Raw genomic sequence first — 14211 nt, forward strand, 5'->3', positions numbered from 1 at the left:
GGTTCAGCTCCCCATGGTGCGAGGTCCTCAAAGAGCACTGGGCTGCAGCCTGGGTGCTGGACACAGGAGCTAGTGTGGTGAGGAGGGCCCCTTGGCTATAATGAATTCATCGGGAGCATTGTAGATGCCATCATCCTGCACACAGCAAACAGCACCAACAGCATCTGCTGGTGGCCAACGGGGTCCTCTGGTCCTCACTGTGCTCTGCGTTGCTGGGAAAGAAGGAAAACGAGTGTGGCAGTCTCTTCATTTAGCAGCATCAGTGAGTGTCTTGATGGAAAAATAAATGAAGCCCCCCAAATGGTGCAGACTTCAAATGCAAATGGCAGTGGGCATGGGCCCCAGAGAGTTCTGGCAAAGCATGTGGAATGTTCTGGAAGGCAGCAGGAGCACTGGTGGCCACTGCAAAGCCCATAGCATACCCTAAAAGGCAACGGAACCGCTTGGCAGGCTCTGGCAAAGCCTGTGGAGCGCTCTGCAAGGCAGCAGGGAACCAGGGCTGTGACAAAGCCCGCCATCACTGCGCTGAGGTGAGAGGGAGCGGCTGCCTACCCCATGAGGGCCTCCCCTTCCCGTTGTACATCGAGCACGACGCCGGCACAGGCGGTGCCCCGTAAAAAGGGCAATGAGTTGATGAGTTACGGGGCGCTTCCCCTCATAAAAGAGCAGAAACGATTAAAACAGATTAAAACAAACACAAACCCCAACGCAACTCCAGCGGTGTGAGGGCCGGCCGCGCCTCCCGCCGGTGCCCGTTCCCGCCTCGGCGGCCCCGCCCGAGCAGGACCCGGATGGACCTTACGTGACACGGCAGGGGCCCGGCGGCCGCTCTCGCTGCCCGCTCTGCGGGGCGGGCGGCAGGTGAGGGCGGGCGGGGCGGGGGAGAGGCGGTGCCCGCTTTGCCCTGCTCCCTCCTCCGGTCGATGTGGAGCCGGGCTGGGCACGGAAGACGCGGCGGCGATGGCACCGGCAGCAGCAGGTGGTTCCCCCGCGGCCCGGCAGGGGGCATGAGCGCTCGCCGCCGGTACCGGAGCGGCGGGAGGCGCCTGCCAGGTGAAGGGCGGGAAAGCACCCGCGGCGCTCGGCTGAGGGGAGCGGGAGGGTGTCGGGGAGCGGCGGCTTCCAGTGACCACTGAGGGAGAAGGGAGCTCCTGCCCTGCCATGGACCGCAGCGGGACCTCGGCCTGGGTGGGGTCACCCCATAGAGAGTTGACTGCCGCACCTACAGGTGCTCTGTGGTGTCCCCGTTAATGTTTAGGCTGTTTAAAAGGATTTAGCAAGATGCTCAGTATTTAAGTGCCTAATTAATGCTTAATTTGGTAGAAACCTGGTTTAACTACATCTCTGGCGCAGTTTCTGAGCTATCTTGTGACTGTGCTGCTCTGTCTGTAAATTCGGTGGCTCCTCACCTCAGGGTGGTGGAACTGGGAAGCCGTTTCGAGCTTATCAATGCTTGTCCATGCTGTGAAACTCTGTGTAAGGCGGTAATTGCTGCAACCAGTGAGTACAGCTTGAGTAGCCTTTATCCATGGGTTGTTAGGCAGAAGCTCTTCCGTGTGAGGGTGCTGAGGCGCTGGCCCAGGGTGCCCAGAGAAGCTGTGGCTGCCCCATCCCTGGCAGTGTTCAGGGCCAGGTTGGACACAGGGGCTTGGAGCAAGCTGCTCTAGTGGAAGGTGCCCCTGCCCGGGGCAGGGGTTGGGACTGGATGAGCTTTAAGGTCCCTTCCAACACAAACCATTCCATTATAATTCAGTTTACTGCAGCTTGGGGATCTCAGCCCTTTTTCAGGATGCTGCTTTGCCATTCTGACATGGATTCATTAGAATTGACTGAATGCTGTGTCTTTTTCCACTTTGTTCACACAAGAAAGTCTCTGGAACAATGTTATGGAGAGCCTGCTAAGTCCTCTCTTCTGCATTCTCATAGGAACCCAATTCCTCTTGAAAAAGGGAGAGTCTTCCTAACAATGTGGTTGGCATCTCCCCAGCACAAGCATTTGCTAATGAGTTAGCTTTGAATAGCAGGTTGTTGGGTCTCCTATGATGGATTTGTACATTAATACCTTTAAACAAGTGCATTATGTCACTTTTTTGTAAGTATGTAACTTTGCCAACACCACTGTGACCTTGGAAGGTATTTAAGGGAAAGTTGTTTAAACCAATACAGAAAAGTTGAGGGAACAGCAGAGCCTTAAAAAGCTCTTTTGAATCTTAGAATCAAGTGAAATTCGATGCAGCTTGAGGGTTGCTATTATTCCCTAGGGAATGAAGTAAAACATGCAGGTCCAGTTCACTTAGCAAGTGTACATGAGACAGTATCTGAGCTGTAGATATCAAAGCTCTGGGGAGTAATCTGTCATTTAAATTACAGATTAGCTTGTAGACTGGAAGGAGATATTTCTGGTAGAGTTGGATGATGCTGATGTATGGGCCAGTTACACATTTGATTTAGTAATAATGTTGTTTATTGATGATGTTTTCTCATTAATTATCTGTTCCTCTGGACCTAGATATATTTGAAAGTGAAATGGATGCATTTCATAAATAAAACAAACCGTGTAAGTTTAAAGAGAGATTTAACAAAGATGTATTTTTGTGCATAGTTAGTTATTGTGCATGCTTTAAGTGGCAAGAAGAGGATATTCAGATGGATGCATATTCCTCATGAAGCGAACTGAAGAGAACCAAAATGCAGAAGATTGTATGTTGGAAAACTGGTCAGTGATCAGGTTATGTTTGTCTTTCAGGAATACTCTCTGTTCCAGTCACATACTGCTGTTGCACTACTCTGTGTCCATGGGTGAGCAGGAAGTGAAGCAAACCTAGAGAGGAACTTCACATACCCTTTCATGAGCATCAAAAAACAGGTTAAACTTGTCAATGATCAGTCTCATCATTTTAACTGCCACTAATGTCATTCTTAAATCCTGGACTAATTACGGGCTGAGATCTTGTATGCTAAACATCACTATTTAGGGGATTGCTCTGTGTTCCAATGACAACAAAGGCTGTTGCTCATGAGCACAACATAATTAATGTATGCTCTCTCACGTGTTTTTCCTCAACCTTGGTGTGATGTTGAAGGAGAATTATGAAAGAGGAAGAAAAAATCCTTTTTCTCAAACCTCTGTTTCTGTTGGGAAAGAGGATCTTTCTCGTACAGTGCCAAATGGATGAACTTGCCCAGAACACATTTTGTGGTCAATGATTGCGATATACTTAATGGAGCTGAATTTGTTTATTCAGAATATACTCTTTTTATGTGAAGAACACTGGATGTACTTGAAAATTACAGAGAGTTAAAGATCACAGTTTGGGTCAGTCTTGAGTTGTTTCAAATAGTCTTAAGAGAAGTAGAAAAAGAGCAGTCAAAGCACGTGTGTCAGGTAACAGCATTATAAATAATACAGTCACAATAAATACAGGCTTGCACTCAAGTTTTACTGTGCATCTTATAAATTAAGCTCTTGCAAGCTGTTTCTTGATGATAATTTGTTTACCTCCTTGAAGGAGTCACTGACAAAATAATCTTTCCTTTATGTTGTATATATTCTTTATCTGTGAGGCATTGTTGGCTTGTTTTGATAATTGATCATATCAGAATAAATGTTTCAGGACAAATATTAAAATCATTAATAAGGTGTAGACTTTGAGAAGCCCTTCCATGCTCATTTCTTTACCTATGCATTGTAGTGTGGTAGAAAAAGGATGATGAAGTGAAAATCCATCTTTTGAAATGTAGAGAAGAGAAAGTAAGTCCCTGTCCTGAGCTGAGACAAACCTCTTTAACAGCAGCTTAAAAAAAAGTGTTTGAAACTGCACAATACCTACTCATCTAGGTTTATTAGGGTGCCAAACAGGATCTAGAATTCACCTCCATAGAATGTGGAGCGTTTGATCTGATCAGCTCTCTAAAGATTATCTGTTTTGGCTGGAAGCATCCCAGTTCTGTCTGGGTTCATTCTGAACTTGCAGTGTTCCCTTTAAGAGCTGAGGTGTACAGGCAGGCTGATGATGTGCATGATGACTGTATTAGCAGATTTCATAAGGCAGAATAATTAATCATGGCTTTTAAAATTTTATGTCATTTCTGCTTTTTGATTTGGATTGGAAGCAACCTTTCTGCAACATTTATTTAGTCAATAAATAAATGTGCCAGATGTGCATGTGCAAATACTCCTTTTCTGTTTATGTTTTATAGGGATTTGGGAGAAGGAGCTTGCAGGGTTAGAGAGCTAGATAAAGCCTCTGGTAGTATAATGTCTTTGTTAGGATGTTGTGATGCCACTGGAGACACCCCAGCAATCCTGTAAACAGATGTACTCTTTATGTAATGCAGTGTAAAAAGAACAGCAGGGTTTCTACTCTTTCCTACTCTGCTCTTCTAATTACTGATTTTATAATGCAATGTGTTGTTAGTCCATCCCATCCTCCAGCTGAAGATGGACTGTGGAAGCATTGTAGTTGGCATTTCTATGCATGCTTTTTCTGTGCAGGAAAGGAAATTGCTGATAAGCAGTAAAAGCACAATGTAATACGCAGAGTTAAATACATGTGTATCGGATGTGTGTGTTTATGTACAGTGTAATGTGATGCAGTGGGCAGGAAAATGTTTTCTCTGTTGGAAAACTCCCATTTCCTTATCTCACAGGAAGTGCTAGAACTGGACAGAGCTGTTACAGTGCGTGTCTCTCTGCATACAGGCTCTGCTCCGCCTGTGCCGCTGAAGGTGATAGACCCAGAGCTGGGTTGGGAGCAGCAGTCCGGGTGTTGCACAGCACCCATGGCCAATGAGAGCGTGCGGTCAGGACGCGCTTGTGCAGGCGGCCTATGGCGATGGACGGGCTGGAGCAGCAGCCACCCAAATTCCCCCCAGCAAATGACATTGTGCTGCAGCAGCGTGGTGGAGCCAATCACACCCGCACCGCACAGCCAATGGGCGCCGGTGTCTTACCCAGCCGCTGGCAGGGGCTCTGTGACTGTAGGACCTTGGTCCAGCTGTGCAAACAGCCTTCCTGCAAAGACAGCCCCTCCAAGTTTGTTTCTCAGCCCGAGAGCCATCCCTGCTGGGATTCATTTCCCAGCAATAACAATGCCATTGTAAATTATCCGGGGAGTGACGTGCCCTGCCTGCCACGTGATCTGCTGCGGGTGGGGAGGGCGCCGAAGTCATTTGAGTCTTGTTTCCCATTTAGCATTGCCACGGCTGCCTCCCCAGCAGACCTGCCTCCGAGAGCCAGAGGGATGGTGGTAGTTACGGGGCAGAACAAAGTGAGTGGAAACCCGGATGATGCCATGTCGAGCTCGGATGCAGAGGATGATTTCCAAGAGCCAGCCACTCCTACCGCAACCCAGGCAGGACAAGCACTACCTCTACTGCCTCAGCAGGTAAGAGCTCTCTGGTACTGTACTGAGAAGGGCCAGTTATTGCAGCACGTAATGGTCATGTATCAGAGAATTTGGGATTTCTTTGTTGGAGGATTTATGGATATCAAGTTCAGTTTCCGTTAGTAGCTAAATGACTGGATAAAGCTAAGTCTCTTGATTTTTTTTTACTTCAATAGCTCGGCAGCATTGCTCATGTTTGATGTTCCATCCATGTTCGGACTTGACAAATACAACTAAGTGTTTATTCTGATACCAGAGCATCTTAAGATGTGATATTAAGATTTTAGGCCTCCTATAAACCTAAATAGAGAGTCACTGGGGTTTTTTTCAGTGTATAGTATTAAATAGTATGGTATAGTATAGTATCATAAAGGAACCAGTAGAGTAGCAACTGAGTGCAAGTCCCAGGGTTGGAGAGGGTGTTTTGTTTTTGTTTTGTTTCCCCAGAAGAGCCAGGAGGAGGGAGGCATTCATGCTATTAATGAATATGTGGTATTAAAGCTGAGTGATTACTGCTACTTCAGATTTCCAACTAACATTAAAACATCCGTGATTACACCAAGAAGTCAGCCAAAGTATTCAAGTTCTTAACCCCTGAACCTCACTGCTTTGTGGCAACAGGCTGGGAAAGAAAGCATTTGTCATACCAAGTCATGTTACATTGGCAAAGACTGCATGCTGTGTCTTCTAGAAGTTGTAACCCTTTTGGTCTGAATGTGTCTGGCAAGGATTAGGGGCTCATTTGTGATGATGTGGTTGCTTCTGCAGTTTCCAGAAGTTGTTCCACTCAACGTAGGAGGCATGTATTTTACAACAAGACTGTCAACACTGAGGCGGTACGAGGACACGATGCTGGCGGCTATGTTCAGTGGAAGACACTACATCCCAACAGATGCTGAAGGCAGATATTTTATTGACAGAGATGGAACCTACTTTGGGTATGTGTCCTCAGTAGTATAGTTGAGAAGTTGTTAATGAAGAAAATTATTTTTAAAGAAATGAAGAAACTATTTGTTTTATTCTTAAGGGCTGAAGTTTTACAGTAGGAAAAGAAAAACAAGTTTTGAATTTGTACATTGTCTCCTTCAAAGTATCTTCTTTCAAGGTATCAAGTTGAAGTTTTGAAAAAGAATGTATTTGGCATTGCTTTTCACAGGAAGCTCTTTTGTACAACACTGGTTTTTAATTGATATTACAGTATATATGATAAAAGAGGGGAATGGAAGGAATGCATCTATGTTCTTAACTAGTTGGAAGTATAATGTTTTCAGTGTTTAAATAGGATATAACGTAGCTGGTAAAAAAGCACAAGCCTCAAATATTATTACTGCTGATAGTGCCATGTTCCTTCACCTTCAGTATTCCTTCCTATGTGTTTAACTTTGTTTTTAATTAAACTAACCATGATCATATTAATACTCTGAATGAGTGTGAGATCACTAGCAAAGGTTGCTTACCTTTCCATGTTCATGGGTTAAGGTCTCTCTCAAAGCACACTTTGCAATTTAATTTACATTTCTTCCTCCTCCTTTGTAGACATTTCCTTAATCTCTTCAACAGAGAAAGATTGAATTCATTTCAAAGCACATCTGGATTGTGCTGTAATCTGGGACAGAAATAGATTAAAACCACTATATTTATTAGAAAATAATTGTTTCTCTACATTTGGTAATTTGAAAGTGCCTGGCACTTTGTTGACAGATCACTTCATTTGTCATGTTGTCAATCTGAATTAAAAACATAGTTGGAACACAGAGCCAAGTCAGCATGTGCTGTGTTTGTTGACATGCTGATGAAGATTGCAGGAATGTTTTGTTTTATTTACTATGGTCAATAATAGCTTTGTTAATGCTTATAAAGTGATTTCTTTCCATGCTAAAAAATCTTGTAGCCTGACACTGTTTCCAAACTAGAAGGAAGTGTTATTATCATTATGATATATACTAAAAGTGTATGTGGCCCTGATCCTGTGAAGAGAAAACTTCCTTTGTAAATGCACCATCCATTCACTACAGTCCTGGTTCTCTGTGGGATGTTGTCCATGTATCTAATTCTTCAGGAAAATGGAAAAGATTGTTTTTTCACAGACCTAAATTTGAAATACAGTGACTATGTTCTCTTTCTTGTAAAATACTGTCCCCTCTTCTGTTTTAAGTGGTTAGTCCACTTCAGCCTTTTTGTTTAAAATCTGATGGTATTTGTGTTTCAGTGAGTTGTTCAGTGCATTTTGGCAGAAATATGTTACTTAATAACATTTTTGCCCTTCTTTTAGAGACATACTTAACTTTCTACGATCTGGTGATCTGCCGCCAAGAGAACGTGTGAGGGCAGTTTACAAGGAAGCTCAGTATTATTCCATAGGACCATTGCTAGACAATCTAGAGGATATCCAGCCTCTGAAAGGAGAAAAAGTTAGACAAGCTTTCCTGGGCCTTATGCCGTATTACAAAGGTAAATAAACAAAGTAGTATTGACTGTTTGTTCCAGCATGATTTGAGTAGTTTAAGTGGTGCTTTCAGCTCTGCTTCAGCTTTCAAACTCCATTGTAGTTGAGAAGTTTGTTGTGCACTTTTCATGCTCTTTAGATCTTTGAGGTCTCCACATCAGATTTGTTCTTGCTGCATCCAAGGATGTGGATTTTTATGCTGCCTTAAAAGAGAGCAAGATCTAGGCCACAACACGTAAGGCTTATTAAAAGAGGAGATTTCTCTGTGTTCGTGTTTGTGCCATTGGGATGCAACTGAATGAACTTGAGCACATAGTAGGGACATGGAGTTCACAAGATGACAGATTGGTTTAATTAGTATATATTTAGCTTTGTACAGCTTTTTTTTTTTGCTTCTAATATGTTAAGAATAACTTAAGCACTGTAGTAATGTTTCACATTAAATAATGGCATTTGTTTTTCTTTTGCTAAGTGCTTCAGTGTTATTTTCAACTTTTTTATTCTGTTTTTTAGACCATTTGGAAAGGATCATCGAAATAGCAAAGCTCAGAGCTATGCAAAGAAAAGCAAGATTTGCAAAATTGAAGGTCTGTGTCTTCAAAGAAGAGATGCCCATCACTCCCTATGAATGCCCGCACTTCAATTCTTTACGTTTTGAAAGGAGTGAGAGTGAGACAAAGCTATTTGAACATCATTGTGAAGTAGATGTATCTTTTGGGCCCTGGGAGGCTGTGGCTGATGTATATGATCTTCTGCACTGTATTGTGACAGACCTGTCTGACAGAGGGATAACTGTGGATCATCAGTGTATTGGGGTGTGTGATAAACACCTGATAAATCACTATTACTGCAAGCGTCCTATCTATGAATTCAAGATTACTTGGTGGTGAGTTACCTTGTCCAGAACAGTGCAGGGGATAAAAGGACTTCTAGATGACAATTGCTTTTAATATTTTTGCAACGTGTCTCTGGAAATGCATTGCTGCTAACATGTATTGGAATCAGTCTGCTGAAAAGTTGGCTAATGCTTAGCTGCTCAGCACAAGGGAACCTGGTACAGAGGTTGGAAAACCTCTGCAATCTTGAAAAACCAGCCTGAAACAAGACTCTTGGCTCAGGTACCTTAACAAGGCACAAAACAAAATCTCACCTCATGGAAGTTACAGAGTGGAGCATCTAACACCTTCTATAAGGTGGCACCTTCCATGTGGGTTTAGTATCAGAATCTGCAAAACGGATATTGCAGCTCCCACCTGCATTGTTATAAAGTGGGGGTGCTAAGAATGCTGACATAAGGTGGTTGAATTTTACCCACTTAGAAATGTTTTAGTCACTACTTAAACTTGCCACTTCCTAAAATCGAGTAACACCCAGCACAGAGATTCTGGAAATGTAATTTTGATGTAATAGATCATGAAAAAAAGCAAAAAGAAAGGAGCATTCCCTATATAGTATTAACTGTTGTCATGATTAAGCTAGATTTCTTTTTTAATTAAGAATCTGCATTGTGACTTATAACATTATATTTCAATTATTTCCATTGTTATAAGAAGGAATAGCAGATTTGGAATATATTCCTTAATGCTTTTAGGAATAATAACTGTTCATGAAAGACTTGTGCCTGTTTTTAGCCTTAGAAATTCTAAATGTTTACAGTATCTACAAAAATAAAAGCTCTTTAGAATCAGGTCCTTTACAAAGGCTTTTGGTAAATAAGAAAACCCTATGTGTATGTTCCTGTTAGCAGAAGTAAGAGGAATATTTAATGTATGTTATTTTATTACTGACTCTTTTTACATTCTCTGATATTAAACTTTGTTCTAGAGTTAGAGTCAAGTGATGATACTAGACAAGTGCTTTCTTCACCTCACCTTCTCCAAGCAATGAAGTCTCATTTTTAACATTCTTGTTGACCCTTCCAGGTATAATGTCAGGAAAAATAATTTCATAACCTTCATATTCGAATAATTCTCCAATTATAAACCAATATATCTCTGTAGTAAATATCTTTCCACGCTGAAGGAGGCAGCCATTGCAGAATCATGTTCTTTTCCGAAGGTAATAGTTGCACTTCTGACATTAGTAACCACATTCCAAGGTTGGATTACTTAATGTCCACAACTGAAAGGGAGAACTAAACATCTGAAGATATAACTGTTGTGTGAGGGACAGAAAATCAAGTACTTCTCCAAAAGACCCCATGTGAAGTAGCCTCAAAGTAATCTTAAGGAGAGGCAAAATAAATGTTTGTGTATTGCATTCCGCTGGATTAGCTGATGCAAGAATATTGCTTAATAAAGCTTTTGACCAAAACACTTCAGAAACATGTTAATTAGAATTATTCTTAAAATTAGCTCAGGTAACTGAGAATTTTAATAATTGTAAGAACTTTATGATCAAATTGTCTTGCAAAAAAGCAGCTTGTTCGCATTGTCACACTTGTATTTATGTGATTTAGGTTTTAGTGATGTGCCTCTCTGAGATGGGGGCGTACAGCTCTGATGGTCTCTTTATATATGTTTACTTACAGAGAATCATTGTCAAGTGCTGAGGTTCAAGTCCAGAGCTTAGATTTTGAAATGGAAGGAGGAGGAAATCATGTGCATTTGGATCTTCATATAAGCTCATTTCAGTTGTTTTCTTAAATATTGGCCTTGTGTTACAAGGTGTTGTACTTGTGTTTGACTACCCAAAATTAAAAGTCAAATGAGGCTACTTAAGATGTTTAAGTTCAGGATTTACAGTACCAGTTTATATAAAGATTACAATGAGAATTGCAGTCTTACTGGGTTAATCAGTAACCATATATGTATTTCCATAGGACATAAGTCTGGTTTGAATTTCAGCACAAACGAAACAGACTGATTTAACAATATGGTTTTAGTTTGGCTGTAAGGCTTCTTCTGCTGTTACTCTAGAGAAGCTATGATGGCAAAATCCCTGTTTTGATCATGTTTGCTATTTGTTAATATGCACACACTGATATTTTATAACATTCTCCTATTTATTGCTTAAATAGATAAGGAAGACTAACTAAAAAGACAATTAATCTTAGTTTGTATCACTTGCATCTCATTTGATGCTTTCATCCTTCAGATCCTCCAGAAGACAGCAAACATTAAGTGCAATATTGAAAGAGAAAGCAGGGATTTGAGCCAACATGCTTTCATTAAACATGTACATTCTGTGTTGTGACTTGTGCAGGCTAACAGTATTGTTACTGACTACACTTCTAAGCAGTCTTTGTTTACAATGATTTACATGATGTTGCCTAATGTGGGTTCATGTTTTGGCAGAAACAGGAGAGTTGGGCAGGCGGATGTCAGGGAGCTCAATCTAATAACTGGTTTATTATTGACTTACCTTTTCTTGGCGTGTAGCATAACTTTTGAATTCTGCATTTGCAACAGAAATGTGAGTAGTTGATCTATTAAATCCATGTTTAAGATGACTGATGTTTTTGTATATCGTGGATGCTTTATAATTGTCTAATTAAACTAAATGCCTACGTAATACTGCTTTTTTTCTTTAGGACTTTCCTTTCTACCTGACTAGGATAGAGGTTTGCTAGAACATGTATTTACCCATTTCTTTGTGCTTCTCCTACTTAGCTTCTTTGCCACTTAAGCATCTAGACAACTACTTTTCCATCCTCAAATACCCTGTGTTTGCAACCTGATGCCACGAACAAATTGGTCAGGCAATGAAGGGTCTTGCATTACCAATATAATATTGCTAGGAATATCATGTTTGCAGATAGTTAGAAGGACAATGCATGCCCATCCGTTTAGCTCATTCAATCTGAAGGAAAGACATTGTGCTCTAAGACAGGATACTTGCTACTTCTGGTTCTTTTGTCTATGGTTCTCAGTATATCTTTGTTTTTCCTAGTGAAATCTGAAGTTGCCTGTCACTGCCCCCCAGAACTGAATGCAGCCTGTTCCAAATCTGTCCTGTGCATTAGGCATGTGCTGGTTTTTGCAAACATGGAAGAGGGAGGGAATTAGTTCTGCAGTGTATTTCCCCAGGGACAGTCCTCACTAGCTCTGAAGGAATACTTCAGTGGGATCCTGATCCACACTCCCCCACATCTCCATTTGTAGATGAAGGGTAAGAGGCGTAAGGAGATAAAGTGCTTAGCCTGAAGATTCATGGTGAGCTGATGACTCTGGATTCCTCCATGGTCCTTACCCCTTTCTCTAACCTTCAGGATGTACAACTTTATGTGCAGGAAATTTACTACTTCTCTGCTGCTCCCCCAGATTTATTTGCAAGGTGAATATTTAGTCTGGTTTAAAATTCTTTTAATATTACAATATAGTGACTGATAGTTGCTAATTACTGGCAAAAATATGGGACTAAATTAATTAAAATCCCTTATTTATAGCATAGTCACTTTAATTTTACTTTCTGCTTTGTTTTTTCCTAAAGGCTGTTAAAAAATGTAAACTCTTACTTCTTAAGGCTTACATCTGTTTCACAGTAATATGTTTTCAGCCTAAGTACCTGTATTTTGGGGTCCCAGGGCCTTGTTTATTGTGTGCCCTGAGCTGAAGGAGAAGTGCACGATCCCTTAAAATAATTAGTGGTATAATTAAAGGTCATTATTTTCACTCGGCACTTGCAACCCCTGGGAACCTTCCTTCCCAACATTATTCTTGCCACTCGTTCTTGTTGATAGATGATCTGGTTCAGGTGACATGATGAGGAAGATGATGGAAGTGCCAACAGGGAAAGCCTTGTGTCCGAGCTGATTGTTTGCACTGCATTTCAAGATTGTTTCCATTTTACTTCAAGAGGAAGGCTTGTCACCATTTATGTGAGGTCAGGCAGAGGATCCAGCCTGTCTGGAAACCTGTGTCCATCCGTTTCCTGTGTAAGTTCATTTTGTTGCAATGTGTTGTTAAGTGGGTGGGAGAATCCAGTGGCTGTGAACTGTACAGCAGTGACCTGTGGGGTGGCTGTGGGTCACACTACTTGAATGTCAGCATCACTCAGAGATCTGAGGACTTTTATATCACATCTTATACACTGGATCTTTCTTTTCTGCATAGCAAAGCAATCAAATTTGAGATGCAACCGCCTGGCAGGTAAGAGCAGACTTCAGAGCAGAGACTGTAGAAAGATGCTCTCTTAACTCCTCATAAATCTCTGGGACATGATATTTCTTTCGCTTAATTTAACAACTACTCTAGGCAATTTATAGACCCCCCAGGCTTTAAGTTATGGTTGGTATTACTGAACCCTGGAGTTGTGTTGATCTCTTTGGTTACCTGTAGACAAACAGTTGCCAATGTTTCCAGGTTGGTCACGCACAGCAGAGAGGGCCCAGCATAGTCCTGAGTTTTGGGCTATGGAAATGTGATTTAACAAACAGAAAAGAACCTTCCAGTCTTTCACTATCATGTTCTGTTGCTATCTTCTGCAAATAGTCCTCTAACTGGAAGTTGCTTCCCAAAACAGTTCTTAGTCATTTAACTTACACAAGCTCAGTATAAGTTTACCTCCACTTCCACTGTGACTTTTGTAAATGGATTTTGTTTTGCTGAATTGTAAATTGTATGTGTCTATGCACTGTAACCCGTAATGCCTTTGAAAACCCAGGCTGGATGCTACCAATCAGGGTTTGATGTTTAAGTAAGTTCATGCGTGATGTTTAATACTGTGGTATATTATTTCTTACAACGGTTGACTTTTCAGTTCAGGTAACACATAGTCCATGTTTTTTAGCTAAAATACATAGAAGAAAATGTGGATATAAAGTCTGTGTTGTGCAATAAAAGTACATTCCCTTGAAGACTGCTGGAATCTGGTCTGCAGTCACTGCAGTCCCTATGATTTGAGCTTGCTTTGCACATGAAAATTACATCACAAATCTCCATTGCAGGCTTCATTTGATGGCACCAACCACTAACTTATTCACCATCATTTCCTTCAAAGGAAGGAAACGCTTTTGCAGTGTCTGCAGTCTCCCTGGCGAGATGGGCTGGTATCAGCCCTTTCACTTCTGCTTCTTTCCCCCCATACTCTTCTGCTCCTATCAGACAGTCCCAAGGAGGACCAAAGTGTCCCTGCTTGTGCAGTGCTCAGTTTCTGAAGTAACTAAATTACCCTTTTCTCTGCTGTCCATTTGTCTTGCTAACACCATCCCTTGCTTTCACAGCTGGATGTCTGTGTTGAGCCTTGCTGTGGACGGAAAAAAACCACAGACACAAGAGGACTGTGTAAATGAGAAGGGAAAGAGGAATAAGGTTTAAATAGCACTAGCTATTTCTGTTCCCTCTGCAGTCCGCGTAAGCACCTGCTCAGGAGTGCTGCCTGACCTGAGTTTGAGGTAAAAGCAAAGCATTTGTCATAGAATCATAGACATCAGAGACT

The 14211-nt window shown here is 41.7% G+C and overlaps 1 protein-coding gene across 1 annotated transcript; it reads left to right on the plus strand.

Moving 5' to 3' along the window:
- Nucleotides 1-5228: 5228 nt before the first annotated feature.
- KCTD7 (potassium channel tetramerization domain containing 7) lies at nucleotides 5229-8723 on the plus strand (the record flags this gene model as incomplete). The annotated part of the gene is made up of 4 exons (XM_080629782.1): nucleotides 5229-5387; nucleotides 6156-6325; nucleotides 7660-7838; nucleotides 8347-8723. The coding sequence occupies exons 1-4, from the start codon at nucleotides 5244-5246 to the stop codon at nucleotides 8721-8723; spliced, it is 870 nt and encodes a 289-aa protein (XP_080485908.1). The 5' UTR covers nucleotides 5229-5243.
- Between the last annotated feature and the right edge of the window lie 5488 nt (nucleotides 8724-14211).

Source organism: Psittacula echo, assembly GCF_963264785.1.
Source record: "Psittacula echo genome assembly, chromosome: 15".
NCBI classification, from domain to species: domain Eukaryota; kingdom Metazoa; phylum Chordata; class Aves; order Psittaciformes; family Psittacidae; genus Psittacula; species Psittacula echo.